The sequence below is a fragment of the Aethalodelphis obliquidens genome, unplaced genomic scaffold, assembly GCF_003676395.1.
Source record: "Aethalodelphis obliquidens isolate GAN/ISIS:26980383/991018 unplaced genomic scaffold, ASM367639v1 scaffold36, whole genome shotgun sequence".
Taxonomy (NCBI): Eukaryota; Metazoa; Chordata; class Mammalia; order Artiodactyla; family Delphinidae; genus Aethalodelphis; species Aethalodelphis obliquidens.
In genome coordinates, this window is record NW_020837980.1 from 12936547 (window position 1) to 12961076 (window position 24530).

The 24530-nt window shown below is 37.0% G+C and overlaps 1 protein-coding gene across 16 annotated transcripts in view; it reads right to left on the reverse strand.

Annotated features, from left to right (window-relative positions):
* PLEKHA5 (pleckstrin homology domain containing A5) overlaps nucleotides 1-24530 on the reverse strand; it is a 243522-nt gene that overhangs the window by 91968 nt on the left and 127024 nt on the right. For 14 of the 16 annotated variants that reach the window (XR_003437786.1, XR_003437787.1, XM_027129464.1 and 11 more), the window contains exons 4-5: nucleotides 2960-3043; nucleotides 1565-1685 (exon numbers count right to left, since the gene is read on the reverse strand). Coding sequence is in view for 12 of the 16 variants with exons in the window: in XM_027129464.1 (XP_026985265.1) it covers nucleotides 1565-1685; nucleotides 2960-3043 (205 nt within the window). In the remaining 4 variants the exon portion in view is untranslated. Of the gene's footprint in view, nucleotides 1-1564; nucleotides 1686-2958; nucleotides 3044-24530 lie in introns of those variants that run through there. The other 2 variants (XR_003437788.1, XR_003437789.1) reach the window with 1 other exon arrangement.

A 24530-nucleotide genomic window follows, 5' to 3' on the forward strand; every position in this document is an offset into this window, starting at 1 on the left:
ATGAACATATAATGCTTAAACACAGTACAAATCTCAAATGTTACAAAAGGATACAAAAGGACCAGTCTACTTCTCACCTCTGGACCCCAGCACCCAAACAACCCAAACACAACCCTGTGAGGCGACCGATACCACTGTGTATATATGTGTCTATCCATCTGAATAACTTTTCATAGTTATGGAATATCTCTTTTTTTTTTCTCAAATAACTGCATACATAATTCCTACTCTTCAGTATTCTTCTTTAATTATCATATAAATTACAGATATTATGCATGCATGATAGTTTTCTGTGGTTGGATTTCTCATTTTCTATTTTGACTTCTGGGATTTATGTCATATTTTAGACAGCCCATCTGCATTCTGAGTTTATTTTAAAAAAACCTCCATTGCTTTCTGTACTGCTTTTAGAGTTTTGTTTTTACCGCTTGAACACCTGATCCATCTGGAAAATTTTGGGTGTAAAGTGTGAGGAACGGCTCCAACCTTCTTTCCAGACAATGACTTACTGGCCCTCAACTGGTAAGTCATTTTTCTAGATTTTAATTAGTATAAATTTACAAGCATTATAATGCTGTGTTATCCTGCTAGTGTTTTATGCTAACAAGAATTAGAAATAATTTACATTATTTGAAAATTTATATTTACTTGTAATATCTGCAATATTTCATTTAAAAAACCTTACCAGGCATTTAAAATAGATAATTGTCTATTACCCATTTCTTTACAATAACCATAATTTACTATTACAATTCTTTTACTATTATAAAATACACAATTATGTTCTAAATAAAGAAAATTCTTTTATCATCCCTTGATTTTCTTGCTATCCTTAATTTAGGACCTGAGCATTAATGTTACGGCAACTATTTATTCAGATTTAGCAGCAGGTTTTCTACGAGTTTGAAGACATTTTAATATTAAAATTCTAAATTTAAAACATTAACGTTATGGTTTAAAGTACAAGAAGCAACAACTACAAACTTTTATAGACACACAAGTCTGGGATTAGAGGTTAAACAATTAACATTTTTGTTTCTGATTACAAAGAAAAACCACCCACTACTGTTTCCATGTGGCTATGGCACTTTTCACATCATGGGTTCTAAACACATCAGTCATCAAGCACAGTGGCTTGATGGGTTTCCCTTTAGCAGTAAAAGATTTTACATTTTAAAGAAACAGTATAATATGATAGAATATATATTATTCTAGGTATACTTAATAGTCAGAAAACGGGAGTTCTAGGCCATTGTATTAACCTTCACCATTAAAACTTAAGTTGATTCGATAAACTTCCATTTTCTCACACAAACATCCATTACATGTGTAAAATTATTCCAAATCTGAACTCTACAATATTTAAAAAATCATTAAATTATTAAAATATAAGCTTACTACTTTATATTCTAAGCCACTGCTTATGTCAATTACCTCAAACGTAATTAGGTTCACATAATAATAAAAATGAAATGATTATTCTAAAACTCTAAGTCCATTAAGAGTAATAGATATTACCAATTATACCAGTTATCAATAATTAACAGTAAGCAAAATAACTTACTCTGCCTACAGGGCTCACTGGATGCACCGCATAGTCTGAACTCATGTTATAGTTAGAAGCTTCATTTATCATACTTATAGGTCGTTCCTTCTTTTCGTCAGATGTCATGGTTGCAACGGTCCTGAAAATATAATATGCCAGAACGCTAGAACTTGCTGTTTATATAAACTACTGTACAATAACATTTCCCTAGAGTGAACAATGCTGGTGTCTGACTTTTTCAAAACAGCTGGGTACTAGTTAGAGCTTAATAAGCTCCAGAGTTGGAGCTTAATATTTATAACTACTTTAAAAATAATTAAGCACAACTTAATATCATGTTTATTTTAATAAGCCTTAATACAGATATGCTACTTGGTCATCTAACTGGAACATTAAAAATTTAATTACAAGATTAGCGATTCTAATATTGGAAACAGTAACAATGATAGGGAATTCCGCGGCAGTCCAGTAGTTAGGACTCTGTGCTTTCATTGCTGAGGGCGCGGGTTCGATCCCTGGTTGGGGAACTGAGATCCCACAAATTAGTTTAATAATTTGACCAAGTTTACAGTTTTCCCTGACCTTGCATCCTGTGCTCTTGAGTTTACTATCTGTGTCTGACCTATTGTAAAAAGAGCTTCTGGAATTACATTCCTCATGAAAAAAAAATTTAAGTCATGTTTCTATACCATACATAGTAAACAGACGGCATTCTGTTATTATACTTGACTGCAAATGTCCAGATAAGAAAACTGTTAAATTGTACTGTATTAAGTACAGATAACAGCAATTTCAACGCTAACCCCATTTTTTTAAAACATCTTTATTGGAGTATAATTGCTTTACAATGGTGTGTTAGTTTCTGCTTTATAACAAAGTGAATCAGCTCTACATATACATACATCCCCATATCTCCTCCCTCTTGCGTCTCCCTCCCACCCTCCCTATCCCACCCCTCTAGGTGGCCACAAAGCACTGAGCTGATCTCCCTGTGCTATGAGGCTGCTTCCCACTAGCTATTTTACATTTGGTAGTGTATATATGTCCATGCCACTCTCTCACTTCATCCCAGCTTCCCCTTCCCCTTCCCCATGTCCTCAAGTCCATTCTCTACGTCTGCATCTTTATTCCTGTTCTACCCCTAGGTTCTTCAGAACCATTTTTTTTTTTTTTAGATTCCATATTTATGTGTTAGCGTACGGTATGTTTTTCTCTTTCTGACTTACTTCACTCTGTATGACAGACTCTAGGTCCATCCACCTCACTACAAATGACCCAATTTCGTTCCTTTTTATGGCTGAGTAATATTCCATTGTATATATGTGCCACATCTTCTTTATCCATTCATCTGTTGATGGATACTTAGACTAACCCCATTTTGAACAGAGGCATTCCATGAAACACTTTACTTACTGTTCATTCACTACAAAAATACAATTGTCCTGTGATGGCTGTCCTGTGACTGGATGTTTACAGGTCACTTTCCTTTCATTATGGCTGGAAGAAAACAGAATAAGAGAAAATGTACATGCCATTACCACAAACTTTAAAAAAATATCCTGGTAGCAAAATAGCTATTTCTTTATAGCAACATTAAAGTTAGTGAATAAAGGAGATGCAATTCAAACCCCCAGGTGTTGACACTCCTACATAACCTTTTCTACTATCTACCGTGTGTACACGTTTGTGTAAATGTTACTTACAGTTTTACAGTACAGCTAGACTCACCACTCCCAACCCCATGCCCACCACCAGTATGACCTCAATTTGTTCTTCTATTGTATAAACAAAAGTAAGTTGATCTGACTCCACAATCATTGCATCTTACGTGACAGGTGGGCCACAGAAAAGTATGAGTATCCACCTACGTTCATTATTTAGTATCCCAGTCTAGGTACGTTACAGAAACCTAATGCCAAATTCATGATGGAAAAATAAATCTAACAGTACTACCAGATGGGCACTGGCACATGAAAACATAGTACCACTGGAAGAGCAATAATTTATGGCGTTTTGGCTTCACAAAGGAATCTTTACATAAATAATGTAATGGGATTGATTTTTATGATACCTGAAGTATGCTATAGAAAAATGGAATCTGAAGGAGAAAACAAAAATCTTAAATGAAATGCACAAACAACAACACAAGCAAAGAAAAATCTACTTATTATGTTTGCTGAAAAAAAAATCTGGTTTGATTAAAGAGTGACTATTTTTTGGAGAATGAGACCTTTAGGCTTCCTATTGTTTTCTAGAAATGAGAGGAGAAAAATCCCAAACTATTTATCTAAGCCAAAAATAACAGATGCCCCAAATAATATGCAGTATACATTTGATATACTAAAAAAAATACATCATTTGTAAACAAATATTTTTTTCCCGTTTAGTAACATACCGCAAAGCGACCTGTAAGGAAGATCAATCATTGGTGTGCTAGATCTTGGAAAACTTACTTTGATTATGGAGGAAACTGTCAAGATGTTGTACTGAATACTGCTTTGTTAATCTTAAAAGATTATTACATGTGATCTGTATTGTAGGACATTTATAACCGCAGGCCACAAACTTTCTGGCAAACTTCAGATACTTAAGTTCCTTTTCCAAATCTGAACTTTCAGTAATATTATTTTTATTGGTTACTCAAGTACTGGAAACTTTATTAAATAAAACTAAAACCGTATAAAAGAAAAGGTATACAGTTAAAAAAAATTATATATTGACTATTGTGACAACGGAATGATTGCAAAAAAAAAAAAGGAGCACACAAACATTCTTTTCCCGGAAAGTGGATGCTAGTTCAATGAAATTGACATTTTTATTGTCCAAGCACTTTTTTTTTTTTTTTTTTTTTTTTTGCGGTACGCGGGCCTCTCACTGTTGTGGCCTCTCCCGTTGCGGAGCACAGGCTCCGGACGCGCAGGCTCAGCGGCCACGGCTCACGGGCCCAGCCGCTCCGCGGCATGTGGGATCTTCCCAGCCCGGGGCACGAACCTGTGTCCCCTGCATCGGCACACCCTCAACCACTGCGCCACCAGGGAAGCCCTGTCCAAGTACTTTTAAGATCACAATGTCTTAAAGTAAAACTAACTAAATAAAAATCTTAGCATTCCATCTTAGTTAAAAGTTCAGTGACTAAAACCAATATGAAAAATGAATATATTTATGTTCTTTTACTTTTCCGAAGTACCCAATGTGTTTTCTTTTAATGTTATGATATTAAATTGACAGAAAAATTCATTTATTTCGAAGGATACTCTAACATGAAAGTCTTTTGCTGTTCTCTAACGAAAGAAATAATCTTTCCTACTATGTACACCTAATTGTAACATAAACACAGAAGTCCTCTGAAATGTTTATTTATTTGTTCTGACTTATATTTTAAATTACAGTCATTCAAGATTACTAGGTTTCTATAAAATCCAAATTCAGAAGACTGAGGTTTTATAGGCAATGAGTTTAGTTACAAAATTGTCATCTCCCATAAAACAACATACTTAGCAAATAAAAAATCAGAGTAATGTTTTCTAATCATTTTGTTAAAAATGAATTAAAATCAATTAAGAGTGTGACAAACCAAAATATCAGCCAAACCAAATTCCAGTCTTAACTGTTGAAACGTCGTAATTTTCCACTACCTGATAGGATTGTCAATTCTCACTGCTCTTGTGCAAATCTATTTTTATACACATTTTAAAATTTCAAAACCATTCCTTCTTATGTTGGCATTTACACTTCATTTTTATACTAATCTTGCATTTTTAAGTACTGTAATGATAAAGGATAAACATAATGTCTAAATTACAGAAACTAAAAATATGAGTTAAAAGCATACTGAGTGCCAATAAATGACAGCAGTGTAAATGAAATCCAAATGAACCTTTGAAAACATAAGGAAAAAGCTATCTCTGTTAATGCACAGGATTCTTTTAGTGCATAATACATGAGTTCTTTAATACACACAGCAACTGGGCACTGTGGGAGGTGGCTGGCCGAGGTATCATGTCATGACCACCTTCCTTGATGCAAAAGAGGAGTGAGTGCTTAGGGCCACGAGGGGGCAGGGAAGACAAGATTCCAGCCTTCAATTCTACCAGTTTGTCCCCAGCATTATTTACAAAGTGTGTCTTTTCATCCTACACTCGCCATCCTTTTTGTAGTCCAAAGGTTTTTTTCTTCCCCTCCTCTTTTGAAGGGCCTCAAAATTCAGATCGAGAGTACCATCAGTTTTCCTATAACATTCATGTAGAAGTGTGTTCCAATTCAATTCATATATTAAGGAACAATTTGAGTGTCACATAAATCCTGCATTTGTTTATGCATGATCCCGTCCACGAGAAAGTCTAGGTGAGTGCAGAAACTGCACCTTGATGATGCAGCCCCTAGGAGCACACAGACCACATACCTGCACGCTCTCAAACGTCCACCAGCTACTTCAGTTCATGGCCTGCTTTACGAAACACACCCATCCACATGCAGTGATACAACTTTTTCTAATTTCACAACTCCCTACTTCCAACAGTTCCCAATAATTCACAAGCTGAAACCCCTCCAATTCCATTTCCACAAGCAAACTGCAGGGCTTTCTCAACGCAGAGAGTATATGTAGTATTTTTGTATTTTCTAACCATTTAATATGTGTGAAACTGCGCTACCACTTTCACTAGGTTCCTATCTTTATTTTTATGTGTTACTAATGAGGTTTTTTTAGTGCTGTGCCCCTAAACCCATTTTCCACAAAAGCCTCATGCTTTCATTGTCAAATTTTGCACAGAGAGGCGATTTTTAGGAAGATACAGATACTGTATCTTCAGATACTGTTATAGCAAAAGTGACTGTACTACTAAATTATGAACTAACATACCTCTGTGCTACTAAAAATGCATTCGAAGCTTTACTAGACAAGGTGTTATTCAAAAAACCCTTGCCAGAGATTTTATGCTCTTCATGACCGAAAGGGAAAAGTTGAAAAGATATGGTTTTATATAAATTTGTGCTTCTAGAGGAATCCTTACAAAGAAGGGATAAAATTCAGGTCTTGATATAAAATACCCTTATGGTCACAGAACAAACTAATTCCCTTCTTTCTGACTCACTGTGGCATAGGAGGAGGTCCAAACTTTTCTAAATATGAGATCAAGTATTCGCCTCCACCTAACTCTTACTTCCAGACTTCTGTCTGTGATGGTTTAATGTGTAGGTTTAGACCAGTGGTTTTCAACTGGGAATGAGTTTTATCTCCCATGGGACATTTGGAAATGTCTGGTAATATATACATTATTGAAGTACAGCTGATTTACAACGTTGTGTTAATTTCTGCTATACAGCAAATTGACTTAGTTATGCATATATACACATTCCTTTTTATATTCTTTTCCATTATGGTTTATCCCAGGACATTGACTGTAGTTCCCTGTGCTATACAGTAGGACCTTGCTGTCCATCCATTGTCTGGTAATATATTTGAATGTTACAACTGGGGCTGGTATGTAGTGGGTAGAGGCCAGGATGCTGCCCAACATCTTGCAATGTGCAGGAAAGTTTTCCACATGAAAGAAGTATCCAGCCCCCAATATCAACAGCGCTGAGGTTGATAAGCCCTGCGTTAGACCACCATAGCCCTCTAACAATGAACTCTACCAAATAAGCCACACTTATTATTTCTTTGTGTTCCTGTTCTTCTCTAGAGACAACAGAAGCAGCCATTGAGACCACTGGTCCATGAATCAGACTACTTAGGTGTGAATCCCAGCTCTTCCTCTCACTAGCTAGGTGACCTTAGGCAAGTTACTGTGACTGTCCATGCCCCAACTGCCTCAATTAGGTAACAGTAGCTATGTCACAGGTTGTTACCTTATTTGTTCAGAACTGTTCTGGGCACCTGGGGATGGCAGTTAATAAAACATAAAAATCACTGTCCTCATGGAACTTACTGTCTAGTGGGGATGTTAAGAGTAAAGAGTATAAACATGGCCTGGAACAGACAAGCCCTCGATAACTGTTACTTACTTTTTTTATGCACTACAGGACTTTGAGCATATGTTGTCGTCATCAGACTACTGTTCAGTCACCTGTTTAAACCGTAACAGTTCATATTAACACGTACCCCCAAAACTGTTTAAAAACACATGTTATCCCACTACTCAGTATTTATTGTAAAAGAATAAAGTTGTGATTGCTCTTGGCGTTCATGCTTCTGGTCAAGATACCCCTAATATGTCCAAAAACAAAAAATAGAGGAGAAAAGTAATTCTAATATAAAAGCTCCAGAGCAAGAGTAGCTATATTTTTTTTGTTTTGTTTTGTTTTTTGCGGTCCGCGGGCCTCTCACTGTTGCGGCCTCTCCCGTTGCGGAGCACAGGCTCCGGACGCGCAGGCTGAGCGGCATGGCTCACGGGCCCAGCTGCTCCGCGGCATGTGGTAACTTCCCAGACCAGGGCAGGAACCCATGTCCCCTGCATCGGCAGGCGGACTCTCAACCACTGCGCCACCAGGGGAGTCCAAGAGTAGCTATGTTTTTAAGGCAGTATTCGAGAAGGTTTTTAAATAGTAACAGACAACACTTAAAAAACAAAAAAGGCTTCTGCTCTTCCAGAGTTCAGGACTGAAGGAAATTGGTCATATTCAACAGCTGAATCTGAGGATCATGCTCTATCAAAGGCCCAGATAAAGGATTGAATCGATGCCATTTTTAGAAAAGGTTATCAAGAAATGGACACGTTGCAACACAAATTGCTTGTTCTTTGGCACTATGCCCTCTTCACTATTTATTACTAGACATTTAATCATTTACTAAAACTAGAAAATCAAATGAAAGACCTCCTTAATTCCAGCCTTTATGGAACTATTCCATTCAATAATAATTTGGTTTTAAAAGATATTAAGATGAATAAATCAGTGTGTGTATAAAATGGTATATTTCCACCAAATTATATAAAAAACAAATTAAAAATGACATATCTACTGGAGATGGAACAGAAATTCATTACTCCCTTATTCTTTTTCAGATCTTATCTGTGAAGTGAACAATGCATCATGGAGGTAACTGTACCAGAAAACCTGGGCAAAGGTGTGCTGTTTAAGCAGTTCTGAGCTTTACATCAAAAGGGAATAAGCTGATAAACTACATGGCTCCTATAACCTATTTATGGAAACAAAATTTAGTGGGTTAGAGTCAACTCTAAGCGGCAGGTTCTGTTATATGAAGAGTAACTGAGACTGTGGGGCAGCACTCTGAAAATCAGGGATGATGGGTGTCCATTTCCAGGCTTGCCGAAGGAAGACATTTTTTGGTTCAGTCCACGTTGCTAGTCTGCTCTCAGCAGGAGAGCAGAGGGAGGATTCCAACCAACGACGTCCCTAAGGAAACAACTCCCATACACTAAAAAGATGCATAAAATGCACATTTCAAATATAAACCCCAATAAAATTACAGGTTTAGAAAGAGAGGAAAAAAGATGTCTGCTAATATGGTGTTTAAATTTTTTAGTATAATGATGAAAGTCAGGAACACCGACTTCAGTAACACTGAAGGAACTGTTTCACTCTTAATGGAGTGTTATTTCAAACTACGCAAGGTCAAAGATGAAGTATTTATCAACACAACTGACTATGAACTGACACATGAAATCTGGTTATAAAACTCCTGTCATCCAACAATAAGGCCAAACCTTTACAACTTCTGTTGAGCGTAAATGTAAATTTTATATCAGATATTTATAAATAGGTAAAATACCCTCACAAGTTCTTTAAAACATCAGGATTCGTCTGATTTTTTCAAAAATGAATATAGTACTGAGAGTACTAGATCGAAAAATTAAAATGAAAAATTAGAGCAATGCTGCATATAATGAATCAGTACAGCACATGGTATTATATTCTTTGAACCAAGCATGGAAAGGCGCTATTCCTGATTTAAAGATAAGAACATTTGAGATTTCAAGGAGATATTATTCATGACTGCATAATATATGGCAACACTGATTGGCTCGTCCTGTTTAGTTAGGCATCTGCATAGTCCCAAACTGGCTGCTGTGGTCCCAAACATCACATGCAGACCATAGAGTCCAGAGGTGAAAGTAAAGTCTCTGCTTACATATTCCTTTTCAAGAAATTTCCCAAGAGCTCCCTGGCCGTCCTTGTCCAGGCTCTCATTAGCCAGACATATGCATCTACGTCTAATTCAATCAATGGTAAGTGAACTCACACCATTCAAGATTCACAATTTTGTCTGTGGCTCACAGACAGGAAAGTGAATAAAATGAGGTTATATTATAATAGCAAGGAAGAAGGAGAAGGGAAAGGCTATTAGCTAAGGAAACATTTCATTTTTCTTAGAGAAAGCAACTCACATAGGTTTTCAAAGAAAATACTGGTACTAGCATATTCAAAACTAGATTTTCCTGTTCTGTCTGATAAAAGAGGAAAATGCTTTACCAGGTTATTCTTTTGTGAAGCTTTGGGAAGGTAAAGAGGGTGATTTAAGCTGAACTTTAGAAACTCTAGAGGTTTTATTTACACCCTCAGAAAAAAAGTTTTTTCCTTTGCATTGTTTTAATTAATTAATTTCAAACTTGAAATTAATTGACATATAACATTATATTAGTCTCAGGTATAGAAGATAATGAGTCAGTATTTGAATATATTGTGAAATGATCACAGTAAGTCTAGTTAATAGTTAACATCAGTCACCATACAGTTACAAAAATTTTTTTTCCTGTGATAATAACTTTTAAGATCTTAGCAACTTTCAAATATGCAAAATAGTATTATTAACTATAGTCACTATGCTGTACATTATACCCCCATGACTTATTTATTTTAACACTGGAAGTTTGTACCTTTTGACCTCCTTCACCCATTTCACCCTCCCTACTCTTTCCCCTGCCTCTGTAACCATCCATCTGTTTTCTGTTATCTATCAGCTCTCTCTCCCTTTTTAAAGATTCTACATATAAGTAAGATCATAGAGTATTTGTCTTTCTCTGTCTGACTTGTTTCACTTAGCATCATGCCCTCAAGGTCCATCCCTGTTGTTGCAAATGGAAAGACTGCCTTCCTTTTTAATGGCTGAATAATATTCCATCATGTGCATATGTACATGTATGTGTATGTACACACTACATCTTCTTTATCCATTCATCCACTGATGGACACTTAGGTTGTTTCCATATCTTGGCTATTGTAAATAATGCTGCAGTGAATGTGGGAGGTGGGGGGCAGTGCAGATAGCTTTTTGAGTTAGTGTTTTTGTTTCCTTTGGATAAATACCCAGAAGTGGAATTGCTGGATCAACATGGGAGTTCTATTTTTAATTTTTTGAGGACACTCCATATTGTTTTCCACAGTGGCTGCACCAATTTACATTCCCGGTTCCCTTTTCTCCACATCATCACCAACTCTCGTTATCTCTTATATTTCTGATGGCAGCCAATGTAACAGGTGTGAGGTGATAGCTCACTGTGGCTTTGATTTGCATTTCCCTGATGATTAGTATTGTTGAGCACATTTTCATGTACCTGTTGGCCATCTGTATGTCTTCTTTGGAAAAATGTCTATTTAGACCCTCTGCCCAGTTTTTTTAACTGGACTTCTTTTTTTTTTTTTTTGCTATTGAGTTGTATGAGTTCTTTATATATTTGAGATTATTACTCCTTATCAGATACATGATTTGCAAATATCTTCTCCTATTAGGTAGGTTGCCTTTTCATTTTGTTGATTGTTTCCTTTGTTGTGCAGAGGCTTTTTAGTTTGATGCAGTCCCACTTGTTTATTTTTGCTTTTGTTGCCTTTGCATTTGGTGTTAGGAAAATTTTTTTAATGTTTTGGCCATTAATAACTATATACTGGCTACTTCTTAGTACTGCAATTCTCCCCGGGAGTACTTGTTTTTGTGTGTTTTTTTTTTTTTTAAATACCTTTGCTTCACGAGTAACACCAATGACCGCTTTACTACAAAATCCACTCTGTTTTTTAATTTAAGAAATAAATATTGAAATTGCTAGTAACATTGTCAATAACAGCCAATAATTCTTCTGAGTAATACATTAGACAAAGCAAGGTTTATTAGGTAGTGTTTTATATGTGTATCCATGGCAAGAAGGTTGAAAATTTATCCACTATGCACAAACAAAATATGTTATTTTAAAAAACTCTGTCCCACAGAAGAGATTTTGGTTGTCTCTTATTAAATTCAGCTGCAAACCCATTTGTATGATTTGCTCAGAATCATGTATTTCCCTTATGGGAGAGAAAGAAGGATTTAATTTAGTCTAAGAAAAATAGGATATCATAGTGGTTTGGCAATTCTTTTTGCAACCCTGGTAGAGAAGCCACCATCATGACTTGGACTTTTACAAGGGCCCAACCCACACAAGCTGCCACATACCCACAATGTGGACTGGAGCAAGGCAGAGAGATGTGGGGATTATGGAAGCGACTGTATTTCTCAAATTTAGGTAGAAAACCAGACAGCAAACAGCTCAGATGTTCACTGACAACTCTTCAAGATCCTTCCACTCAAACCAAAAAGAATATTGTACATTCTCAATTTGGCCTTGGTTTCATTACACTATCAGACAATTATACTTTTCAACTTACTTTAAAATTGAAGAGTTTTGCAAACTATTACATATAGAATGGATAAACAACAAGGTCATACTGTATAACACAGGGAACTATAATCAATATCCTGTGATAAAACATAATGGAGAAGAATATATATACATATATGTGTGTATAACTGAATCACTGTGCTGTACAGCAGAAATTAACAACACTGTAAATCAATTACACTTCAGTTAAGAAAAAGAAAAAAGTTGAACAACTTTTATCAATAGAAATCGTTAACGCTGCATGTTACCCTCTGAGACTCAGTCTCAAATTAGGTTTAAAAAACATGTTTGTAGCAGTGATTTAGTTATTAAATATTATTTTTATTTTCTAGTTATAAATTCCACAATTGGTTCTATGGTGGTCCAGGGTAAATTTTAAAATATTGTTAAATGTAAAGTTGATTAATGTCCTATGCAGATAACTATTTAAATTCATTTTCCTTTAAATAAAAAGGAGGAAAATGTTATGTTGAAATCTGACTACCCCAATGACTGACTCTGCAATTTATTTATTTATTTATCTGCGGTAGCGGGCCTCTCACTGCTGTGGCCTCTCCCGTTGCGGAGCGCAGGCTCAGCGGCCATGGCTCACGGGCCCAGCCGCTCCGCGGCATGTGAGATCTTCCCCGACCGGGGCACGAACCCGTGTCCCCTGCATCGGCAGGCAGACTCTCAACCACTGCGCCACCAGGGAAGCCCTGCAATTTATTTTTAAACTGGAGTATGGAAAATTATGCCTACAATTAAAAGCAGTGTCTTAAGAACAAAAGAAAACACTAAAAGTGCCATGCCTTTTCTTGAGAGAAACTGAATTCTTGAGCCTTAGTTTTGTGGAGAAATAACCATTGAGTCAGCAATCTAAAAGACTGTAATTTTTTTTCTTTGCAAAACATGTAAAGTATATATTTCCTTTCCCCACATTTAGTTCTAAATGCCATTTGCCTTTAACTTAGAGCTAACTGCTTCCAGACATCCTGCTCAAACCTCAGTGATTCATTTACCCACATCTACACATTCTCCCCACACTCTTAACCCTTCATAATCTATCCTCTCTCCTCTCATCATTCAGGAAATGGATTGGCTCAGATTTCTTGGGGGAAATGAAGGACTGAACAGGTGTGAGGGCCTCGATGATCCTCGCTCCCAACAATAAACATTAAAATCATCACCTAAATAGTAATCACCACGTGAAGTCACTCTCAGTGCTGCTCACACACTCCTGTCGCACCCTACACTGGAAACCTGACCATCTATCCTCACACAGACCCTCTGAGGTCTGCATTACTATCTTCACTTTACGTGTGAATAAACTGAGGCTCACAGCATTTACGAAGGTGTCAGAAGTCACATGGAGACGTGGTCCCCAAGGTTTCAGCTGTGCCCTGTTTAGTCCCCCTTCCCCCCCTTTCAACAGCTGCCCCTTCCTTGACTCATCTCAGCCAGTGGAACTTCTACATTCTGCCCTACATCTTCTCCCAATGTAACAAACACAGCACAACACAACACAATCCTTTCCTTGGAGGTCCTTCCCTCTTGCACAGACCATGGACGTGTATCCTCCCTCTTCTCCTTTCTGTCTCATTGCTTAGCATCACCCCAAGACTATTTCTATCTGAAGCACAGTAATGAAACCTGTTCTGATTCCAACTTAATTTTAAACCCAGTATTTCTTTTCCATCTTCTTATTTTCTAAGGCTTTGCAATCATTTCCCACGCTTAGCTGCTCAGACAACATTATCACAACATAATTGTAAATGTAACCTCACATTTGATTATCGGTCCCAAAGAATTTAAGTACAAATAACAACAACAGTAAAGAATGGGCTTTACAGAATCACCCAACAGGAACAGAAAACTTGCTTTTTCTGCTGGGAAAATAGGAGTATGATGCAACGCTGCAAGAGTACAAAGCTGAAAGCATTATTATAGACTAGGAACAAAATAAAGAAAAAAATAAAAAATTCAAAAAATGAGACATAAATTCATCTGTTTTAGTTTTTTGTATTTACAGATAATTTCTAAATCATCTTCTGAAAAAACCTTCCTGAATAAAACCAATATGCTCATTTAGAATCTACAAAATAAATTTTACAATAGATTTTAAATAATTTTGGAAGTAGTGTAAGAATAATTCAATTAACACCATGCTAGTTACGAACAAAATGTACCCAGCACGTTAATAACTGTTATCCATCCTGAGTGTTATGGGACAGCTACACTTTAGATCACTTAATAAATTACATTATACACAAAAATGCTTAAAATAATTTAGATAATTCTCTCACTTGGAAGCCATATAAGTGATTCTTAAGAAGCTTTTAAATGGGAAGGTTAAATGACACTTTATGGTTAAAACAGAAAAATGGCTCTTAGAATGTACAAGCTAATCCACCAGAGTAATTTTCTGTCAAGCACTCAAGAATCAAGTGACATTTCTGGATGCTACCCAGAAATTACCCTATGCAAGCAGACAGCTAATGGCATCTCCATCACTGCCTTAGTCTAGGCTCTTATGTCTCCAAGGCTCTTAACGTCCAAATCCAACTCATTTTAATCAGGATGTCTCCCCTTTAGACCATCCTCACTGAGCCTTAACTTCTTTCTGTAAAACAGGAACCAAAACCAAAACCACAACAAACTTTACTCCATGGGACTTTGTAAAGGATCAAGTACCTGGTAGCACCACCATCCATTACCTAATAAAGCCCTCACTAAACAGTAGCTAAACTTGAATGTGCAGGCAGAGTTAGCTTTCCTGAAAAAAAGTAAGATTATGTCACACCCTTGCTTTAAAAAGTTGCTGGCTCTCTGACCTATCTTTAATGTGAAGTACAACTAATCTAAGGTTAAAGCTTACTATTGAATGATCTATGGAAGAAGTCCTTGTAAAACCACACAACAGAGTAAAAATGATCACAGGGTGTATTTTAGAGGTTTCAAAGAATACTTATTTGAAAAATTACAGTCACTTGTATTAAAAAAAAACTATTAATTACAAAAATCTAATGGAGTTTTAAAATAAAACTAAGCAGAACTCCAACTTGGAAACATGTCAGTAGTCAGAAATATTCTTGGCATTTAAAAGCAATAATGTGGCATTAAAATATATATATAACCTAGAATTTCATTAATTCAGACAACTCTGCTAGTCCCTAATGAACGCTAATTAGTAATGTTTTATTGTAACATGCATTAAATGTAAGTTTACTATACCACTGGGAAGGAAGCAAACAACAAATTAGAAAAAGAGGAATTTCAACACCATCTCTTTTGCTTTTGTGGGTGGTTATACACTACTTTAAAAAGTTAACCTAATTCTAACCTACACTTAAATAACCACACAGTTGCAAAAAAGATCCAATTATTTTATTGTAGATGAAACATTCTTCCCAACAGAATCAAGCTGACACACTGAACAGCTCAATTCAAATAGAAAAAAAAAATCAGTCATCATTGAATTTTACTATCCTTCATTGCATAGTTTTTAATCATTTTAATATTGCATGAGCTTTATCTAAACAACCACTTCAAGAACAAAAAGGGAGTTACTAATAAGTCAAATGATACCTTTATGCAACAAAAAGATTTTGTTAAAAAACAGTACTTTCTTTCAAAATGGCTGTGTTTTTGTGTAACTTATATACTTTTGTTCATTCAATATGAGACAGGCACTGATGATACACAGCCTTAACAATGTTATACATAAACAAACAGGAGGAGTAATATAACCAAAAACAAAACACAAAGGGGAGGCAGATTAGGGACTGATCTTGCTTAGAAAGGGGAAGGGCGCGGAAGGTGGCACAGAAGTGGCTGCCATTTGAACTGAGCCTCCATGAATCAGCAAGAATATTCGGATGTGGCCAGAGTTTAGCACAGATTGAAGGGATGCGGGCACAGAAATGGGGCTGAAAATCTAGGCTTTGAGTGAAAATATATTTACATATAAAAATTTTATTATATAAGTTTTGAAGCAATGTATTTGCTCCATTCTTAGGTTCTCTGTCACTTCAATTTCAAAGGAATATATATATTTTTAGCTCTGAAAAGGTCCAAATAATAATGCACTTATGTGACACACACAGCACTTTAACTAAGGCTCAGTTTAGTCAGCAAATCATTATCCCCAAGTACTGAGAGATTTCTCACTTACAGATGAGGTAGGAGTTGGACAGAAATCTGACTCAGAATACCAGGGCAGGGCCCACTTCCCACAGCAGAGACCGAGACACAGTGAGCAAAGCCGGCAATGAACTCCAATGGCCACTGTAGGCCGCTGCGATGGCCGCATTCTACTCTGGAGACACTTCCTTCGAACAGAATGCAAGGCCACGGCATGCTATTAGTTGGTTAGATAACTAGTAGGTGTTCATCATCCCAGAAAAGATGAAATCTCTCTAATACAGGATCAAGATATTCTCCTCACTCATTTCACTTGCTTCATCAATCCACTTATTCATGCTCAAATATTCATTAAGCATCTATTAAGTACAAGGTTTTGTACTGTCCCTACTAGGAAACAAAAATATAGTTCAAGACTATAACGGGCTTAAAGAATTACTATTCCATCTGAGTTTACTAATTAAGCTAAATTTCAAACTTGAAGAATACAGCAATTATATTTTACCATCAGGCTTCAGTTTTGGTGGAAAGAGTTCCTCAAAGCACACCTTATTCACTAGAAAACAGACAAGCACTTTATTCCCAGGGCTTTAGACTTGAGTCAGACTGTTAAGTCAATTTCAGGTTATCCCTCCTCCCCCCTCAACAAGCTCTGCTCATCCTCCCTTCTTTTTTGTTTTGCCAGACTTAATTTCCTGTTCATACAAAAAAAGTTTAAGTAGCTTGTCTTCACTTGAACTTTAATAGCGTTTAGGCCAATGACCTCTGATGTCATAATGCTTCAAAAACATCTTTGTTTAGAATGTATACTGAATATATACCAATTCATCATTACTACAGTAACTTACTGATTAAGTTTAAAATATAGGCTATTTTAAAATGTTAAAATATTTTAGGTAGATTTGAGATAAATTTTACAGGGAATAAAAATATTAATGAATTCTCTATATACTTTCTAGCTCTCAGCAGAATTTTCAGCTGAAAATTCTGCAGCTTATGGGAAAAATTGTGGATCTTGAATTAAGACTGTCAAGTCAAATAAAATAAAGTTGAAACCCTACTTCTATATTCTGTGCTTCTAAATATAGAAGAAATACAATGTATTAGGAGTCATAATAAGGCAATTATTGATATCTTCGCACATTTGCATATAAACGACTGATTTAGATCACTTCCTTTCAGTACCTATCTTATTCACTTAAAAAATATGTACAAATAGTCTTATTCTTTAATTGCTTCAGAAAATTCATGTGAAAATATTTACATTTATTAAGAATTTTCATATTGTCTTTTCTTCTACTAGACTTACACGTAATAAGTGCCTGTTCTTTAAGAGAAAACTTTGTTGGAAAATTCCTCTAAAAGACCTTGAAATCACAAGGCTGCTACTGAACCTGCAAGAAAAGAATTATGCCAGAAATGACAAAGCCCAAGGCTTTAAAGGCTTCAGTTTATACTATATAGTATGAAATTAAAATATCATTCATCCACTCAAAATGAAGGGGAAAAAAACCCCCAAAATAGCCACACACACACACGCACACACACACACACAAAACTTACCCAACATAGCCTACTTCTTAAACTAATGATTTCAAAACAACTAAATCAATTCATATAGTGCAATTCAAAGAGACATGAATTAAAATTGCTAATAAGAAATCTTTAAAGGCATGTTGCCGGCCTTTACAATCAAAGGCAGTAGTAATTTAATTACTTTAAATGCCAAAATATCGTCTATAATAATCTCCTGCCGTTATATTGCTCTTAAATTTTAGGTAAATGAGGATTCCTATTTTGAGGATCTTACTTTGTGAATTCCTATTTTGAATCACATTACCAGATAATTAAAGAATTAAATAACTAGCAGCTTCAGCTGTTAATTAATTTAGACTAGTAACATACTTTTTAATAAAAGTATTATATAATGAGTACTGTTTGCATCTCCTCCAAAGGAACTTCTGAGAATTATTCATTTGGCTCTAGTGAAGGGGGAAAAAGAAAAAATTAAGCTTCTCCTCTGAAGAAGTTAAACCAATAAACAAAAATCTTTAGGCTTTCAAGCAATTTGCAACTACTGTGCATTTATGCAACTTCAAGTTAAGGAGAGACCAAAAGGAAGATTACATCTTAAAATCCTCAAGTCATTTGAAAAGCCTAACAATGCATTTACATTTCTACAAGAATACAATACTTCAGTTATAGAAATATTTATAATATGCAAATCCTTTGCACTGGGTACTGTGCCTGGCACTAGGGCTACAAAGATTACTTATCAGAGGATCATTAACTGAGAAAAAAAGGACTACCACTCATCTAGCCATCAGCTATTTATTATTATACATGAAAGTAACAAGGATTACTCACCAGACTCCATCAAAATCACATTCGTAAACAGACATTCAACTACAGGCAAAAGGGGATACTGGAATAAAAATCACACTCCACTGCTTTGTCTTTGAGCTGCTCCCAAATGAGCGCTGTGAGGACTGAGCACTCAGGAAATGCACTGTGGCTGTCGGCCAGCCTGCCACTCTGCCAGTCTGACACCAGACTGACGTCACGCACCAGTATGTCATTGCAGCTGCAAACTGAGGCAGCTTCTCCAGAGGAGTTTGTTGTGATTATGCATGCCTTCCAGCCATGAGAGTAAAATATGATTTCAATTCCCTTAAAGTTGGCACATAGCACAGGGTGAAGTACCAGCATATGTGGTTGCAAACAGCTCGTGAAGAATGTTCTGGGAGGAATTTTAAATAACCTTAGCTCTTCACAGATATTTGCTGTTAAAACTGTAAGCAAACCTATTTAAATGATTCCTTTAAAAACATTTTTTTTGTTGCTATTGTTTCCAAAGTTGATTCATACTTATTTCAAAAAATTCTGCCAATAAAAGGTATAAAGAAAGCTAAAATTGCCTGCAGTCCCACCACCTAAAAATGATAATAATAATGATAATAATTAATCACTTATTATGTCAAGCACTTTACAAACTCATCTGAGCCTCAGAACCCAAAGATGTAGGTTCTGTAATGATCTCCCTTTTCCTGAAGAGACTGAGGCACAGAGTAGTTAGGGAACTTGCCTCTGGTCACAATGCTAGTAAGTGACTTTGCAAGACTTCAAAACCCATACATCTGATCACTAAGTTATACCAACTAGCAGTAAAGATAACAGCTGTTAACATTTTGGTGAACATTCTTTTAGACCAGAGTTTGTGTGTATATAAACACATATTTATTCAATATAAGGAAATCAAACTATATATGTTGTTTTACAACCCGCTTTTTAAATTCAACAATATGCCATGGGCAGCTTTCCATGTCAGTAACTACATCCCTAACTTTTCTTTTTTGATGGCCGCACATCACAATTCCCCAAACCTGATTCCTACTGGACACTTAAATTTTTTCTTATAAATAGTGCTTAATGTATATCACGGTCTAGACACCTTTGTACTTTTCTGTATTTAGCTGTGTAGGATAATTCTTAGAAGTGGGATGGACAGGTCAAAGCATGTGCATGTTTTCAATATCCGCATGCTCCGCCCTCCAAAAAGAGGTAACAATTTATATTTATACCTCAGTGCATTAGATTTCTCCTTTCCCACATACTGGGTATTGACAATTACTTTCCTCTGCAAATCTAACAGAAAATACGGTTATAATTGTGTGTGTGTGTGTGTGTGTTTTATTTATTTATTATTATTATCTTAAAAATTTATTTCATTTATTTATTTTTGGCTGCGTTGGGTCTTTGTTGCTGCACGTGGGCTTTCTCTAGTTGCGCTGAGCGGAAGCTACTATTCGTTGCGGTGCGCGGGCTTCTCATTGCGGTGGCTCCTGTTGTTGCAGAGCATGGGCTCTAGGTGCCCGGGCTTCAGGAGTTGTGGCTCGCAGGCTCTAGAGCACAGGCTCAGTAGTTGTGGCGCACGGGCTTAGCTGCTCTGCGACATGTGGGATCTTCCCAGACGGGGGCTCGAGCCCATGTCCCCTGCATTGGCAGGCGGATTCTTAACCACTGTGCCACCAGGGAAGTCCCGTGTGTGTGTTTTAATTGCAAGTGAGGTTAAACCTTTCTTCATATGCTTATTCACACAGGAGGCAGTCTACCTAATGGCCACAAGCACGTAGGCTCTGGAGTCAGAAGACTCCAAGTTCAAGCCCAGCTCTTCTTCTCAATAGTTTTCTGACCACAGGCAAGTTACTTAGCCTCTCCATGCTTCAATTTCCTTACATGGAAAATAAAAATAACACTTTAATCCTCACGGGATTTTTGTGAGAATTAAATGAGAAAAACCATGTAAGAAATTGGAAAAGTGCCTACCACATAACAGGTGTTTGATTAAATGTTAACTCATATTTAATGACCGATTATATTTCTTCTGCATTTCATGCCCTTCAACCAAAATGGTGACTCTTAACAAGAGTACGGACAAACCATTTTACAAAACGTACTGGAAATATCCTGTTAGAATGCTAATGACATAAAAATGTGCAGATACATCAAAGTAAGTTGTCTTACAACTAAATTTAGCATGTAACATAACTGGAGCCGAAACACTCCTTTCATAGGAAACTGCTATAACAAAAATTTAAAATAGCATTCCAAGTTGAGAAAACAAAATTGTTTCATCATGTAGCTTGAAATATAGACAAGCAAGCCGACACAGTTTGCTATAACCAGAAGGGTTTGCATATGTTTTAGAAAAGTAATCAGTCATTCATGGATCTGTCCTATTTTTTTTTTTCAAAGTGAAGGTTTTCCTAGCCTCAATTAGTCTCTGTTTAAACTTCTCACACTAAAAAGGAAAACAAAACCCATTCTTGAAAACGTCAAAGAGAAGTCAACAAAATAACTTTTGCTATAGTTCTAAAAACAAAGGACAGCCCCTTTTAAATGACACAAATCATAACAATGTTTAAGCAGAATATTTGAAGGTTAAAATGTAGTAAGCCTATTATATCTACCCCAAACCAATGTGACCTTGTGTTATGTAAGTCTTCAACTGTTCACACCATCAGGATAGTTTTAACAAAACACTTTTAAAATGAACTAAGAAGGAAGTTGTATGTTATTCTAGCAGATCTGGTTTAGGTGCAGTCACTGTTGTATATGCTATAAAATTATCCCATCTGAAGGCAAACATTTCTGTAATAAAATGGCAGCATAATATGTTTGCAGAATCACAGTGGCATGGTGGTTCTGTATACGGCTGCCAGGAGAAAAACAATAATGGAGCAGCAGAGATCTGTAAAGAGACTCTGAAAGATTACCAGGGTTACCGAGAACTAACAAGTCGACCAGTGTTTGGTTTATGAAATTACTAGCACCCTGCACTATTTCTCAAGGACCTGGGAGGCTCAGGTCCTTCCACCCACCACCCACGGTTTACAGGATCTCCACAGGTAAAACAGTGTGGTTGAGCAAGGAACATAAAAGAGGGAATAAGATAAGGCCCCTCCTCTCAAGGTCAGAACAGTCTGGAATTGACAGTTTAATAGGGAAGACAGAGCTATAAACAGATCATTATAACATAACCTGATTTGCAGAGCACAGAAGAGGAAGTGGCTAAATGCCTGGGGGAAGCTGGAAAAGACTTAACAACGTACAGTAAATGACAGCTGACCTACTTCAAGAGGAGATTTCAGTTAGAGGTAGCAGTAGTTGTGAAAGCACAAATTTAAGATGTAATCTAAATTTTACACCTACGAAAGGTGCCCAATTAACAGAGAAACTATTCATTTAAGGAAAAAAAAAAAAAAAAAAGCATACCAATAGGACAATTCTTACAGGTGCCTCGTGAGATTCTGCCCTGCTTCCCCCAAAGTCAGGGATGGCTAGTTTAGCTTTTTTGATTCTGCCCAAACAACATTTTTAGGAAAGGAAGCTGAGGTAGATCGTGGATGTCTGCCGCATTACTCTGTCAGAGCTAATGAACTTCTTTAAATCAGTAGAGAATCCTAAATCTCAATTAATCCTGATTCTCTTTCCATGAATCTCTACACTACAGGGCAGGAACCATGCTTTGTTAAAAAGCCACAGAAGAAAAGTCCAGTGAGGGCCTCCAAAACATGTGCCACCAAACAATGTGCTTCAGGACATTCTTTAGGGCTCTTGGGGATAATGACTGAGGATGCAGTTGTGGTAACTGTCATTTTCCCGTTCTTGGTTACTTCGCTTCTCAGTGGCATTTAAAACTCTTGCCCACTCAGTTCTTAAAAATGCCACCACTGACCCTGAATTATGTGACCTGGTTCCCCAGCCTTCACTTTGCAAAACAGGCATGAATCCAAACGACTCAATCCAGCACCCAACTGTCTCTATAATTTGGTGCCCATTTACTCATCACTAATACCCAAAGCGGAAGCTCTTTTAATGGGTGAGAAACAGATCTACCGATGTCTTTTCCATACTGTGTCTCACAGTGCTGGATGACACAAAGTGCTCAAATGTCCCATCACTTGATTACTGATTTTTATCTTCGAGGTCACTTAATTAATGCAGATCTTTCAGGTCAGAAAAATATTAGTGCAACGAGAAGGCCACAACCACATATTTCGGAGGTGTGTTTCTTCTGACACTACCAGGCAATTAACTTTGGCACAATCTACCTGGAGATAGCTTCAGGGCCCACAGGCTCAGCTCCACAGAACTGTCCCCCCAGCCCCATCCCAGCCCCATCCCAGCCCCACCCAACTTTAGATACCACTGGCTATAAATGGAGGGTCCCACAGCCCCCTTCTCAGGTGTGACTGATTAGTTTGAGTGGCTCACAGAACTCACAGAGTTACTTACGTTTACCAGCTTATTATAAAGAATATTATAAAGGATACAGATAAATAGCCAGATGGAGAGGTACACAGGTACATACTTTACAAAGGTAAAGTAAGAATACGGCTAGACTCCTTTTCCTTTCTCCCAAATTTCCAAATTAATTCGTCTTGGCATATCAACCACCATATCTTCATGACTTAAAAAAGAAACATCAAGGTATCAATTTACAAAAGGAAATTAAAAATACAGTCGTCCCTCAGTATCTGTGGGGTTTTGGTTCCAAGACCCTCATCCCTCAGATACCAAAAGTCATGGACGCTCAAGTCCCTCATCTAAAATGACACAGTATTTGCATATAACCTACACGCACAGCCCCTAGCATACTTTACACCATCTCCAGATTACTTATAATACCTGATACATTGTAAATGGTATGTAAATAGGCAAATTCAAGCTTTGCTCTTTGGAACCTTTTGGAATTTTCGCCCTAAATATTTTTGATCCAGTTAGTAGAATCAGTGGATGCAGAACCCTTGGATACAAAGGACTGGCTATAATTCACAACTACGGTGTCTCACATCCTCATTATCTTCTGTTAAAAGGTGGCAATCAGGTAAAGAGTAAATCTGTCAACTCACAGAAATCAAACACTCACACCCAACGATAGCCTGAGAGACAATCCAGATGTCCCATGAACTTAGTGCACGGACAGGTAACCGCTACATCAACTGAAGTTCAGCACAGAAACCAACTCAACACCACTAAGGAAGACAATCACGGTGAGCGCTGGAGTCATCCTCACTTGACTCTGATGTAACAGTTCAGATATTCTCCATTCACTACACAAAAATGTTCAAGGGTTGTTCCACACTACCAGCTGGGTTTTCTACTAGTGCTAAAATTTCATAACACCGCAAACCCTTGGAAAAAGTAATTGGAAGAGCTGAATGATTTAAGAATCAGATTAATCCACAAACACCTGCTTAGGAAGGAACCAATTATAATGAAAAAGTCCTTCATACCACTAGAGTCTTCTTCCCCAGGGAGTGGTAGCTACTAAATATACTTGCTTACTAACAGGACAAGGAACCTTCTAATTTGAAAATATCCAGTTCTCAGGTCATTGATGACCAAGTAGGCCCTTAAAGGCCAGTTTAATAAGATACTGACTCGGCCATCATATAATCCCTTTAATTTATTTCTTCCAATCCTTTTTTTTTTTTTTTGTGGTACGCGGGCCTCTCACTGTTGTGGCCTCTCCCGTTGTGAAGCACAGCCTCCGGACGCGCAGACTTAACGGCCATGGCTCACGGGCTCAGCCGCTCCGCGGCATGTGGGATCTTCCCGGACCGGGGCACGAACCCGTGTCCCCTGCATCAGCAGGCAGACTCTCAACCACTGAGCAACCAGGGAAGCCTTCTTCCAATCCTTTTAAAATTCTTTCCACTTCTTGTGTGAGATTGCTAGCCATGACT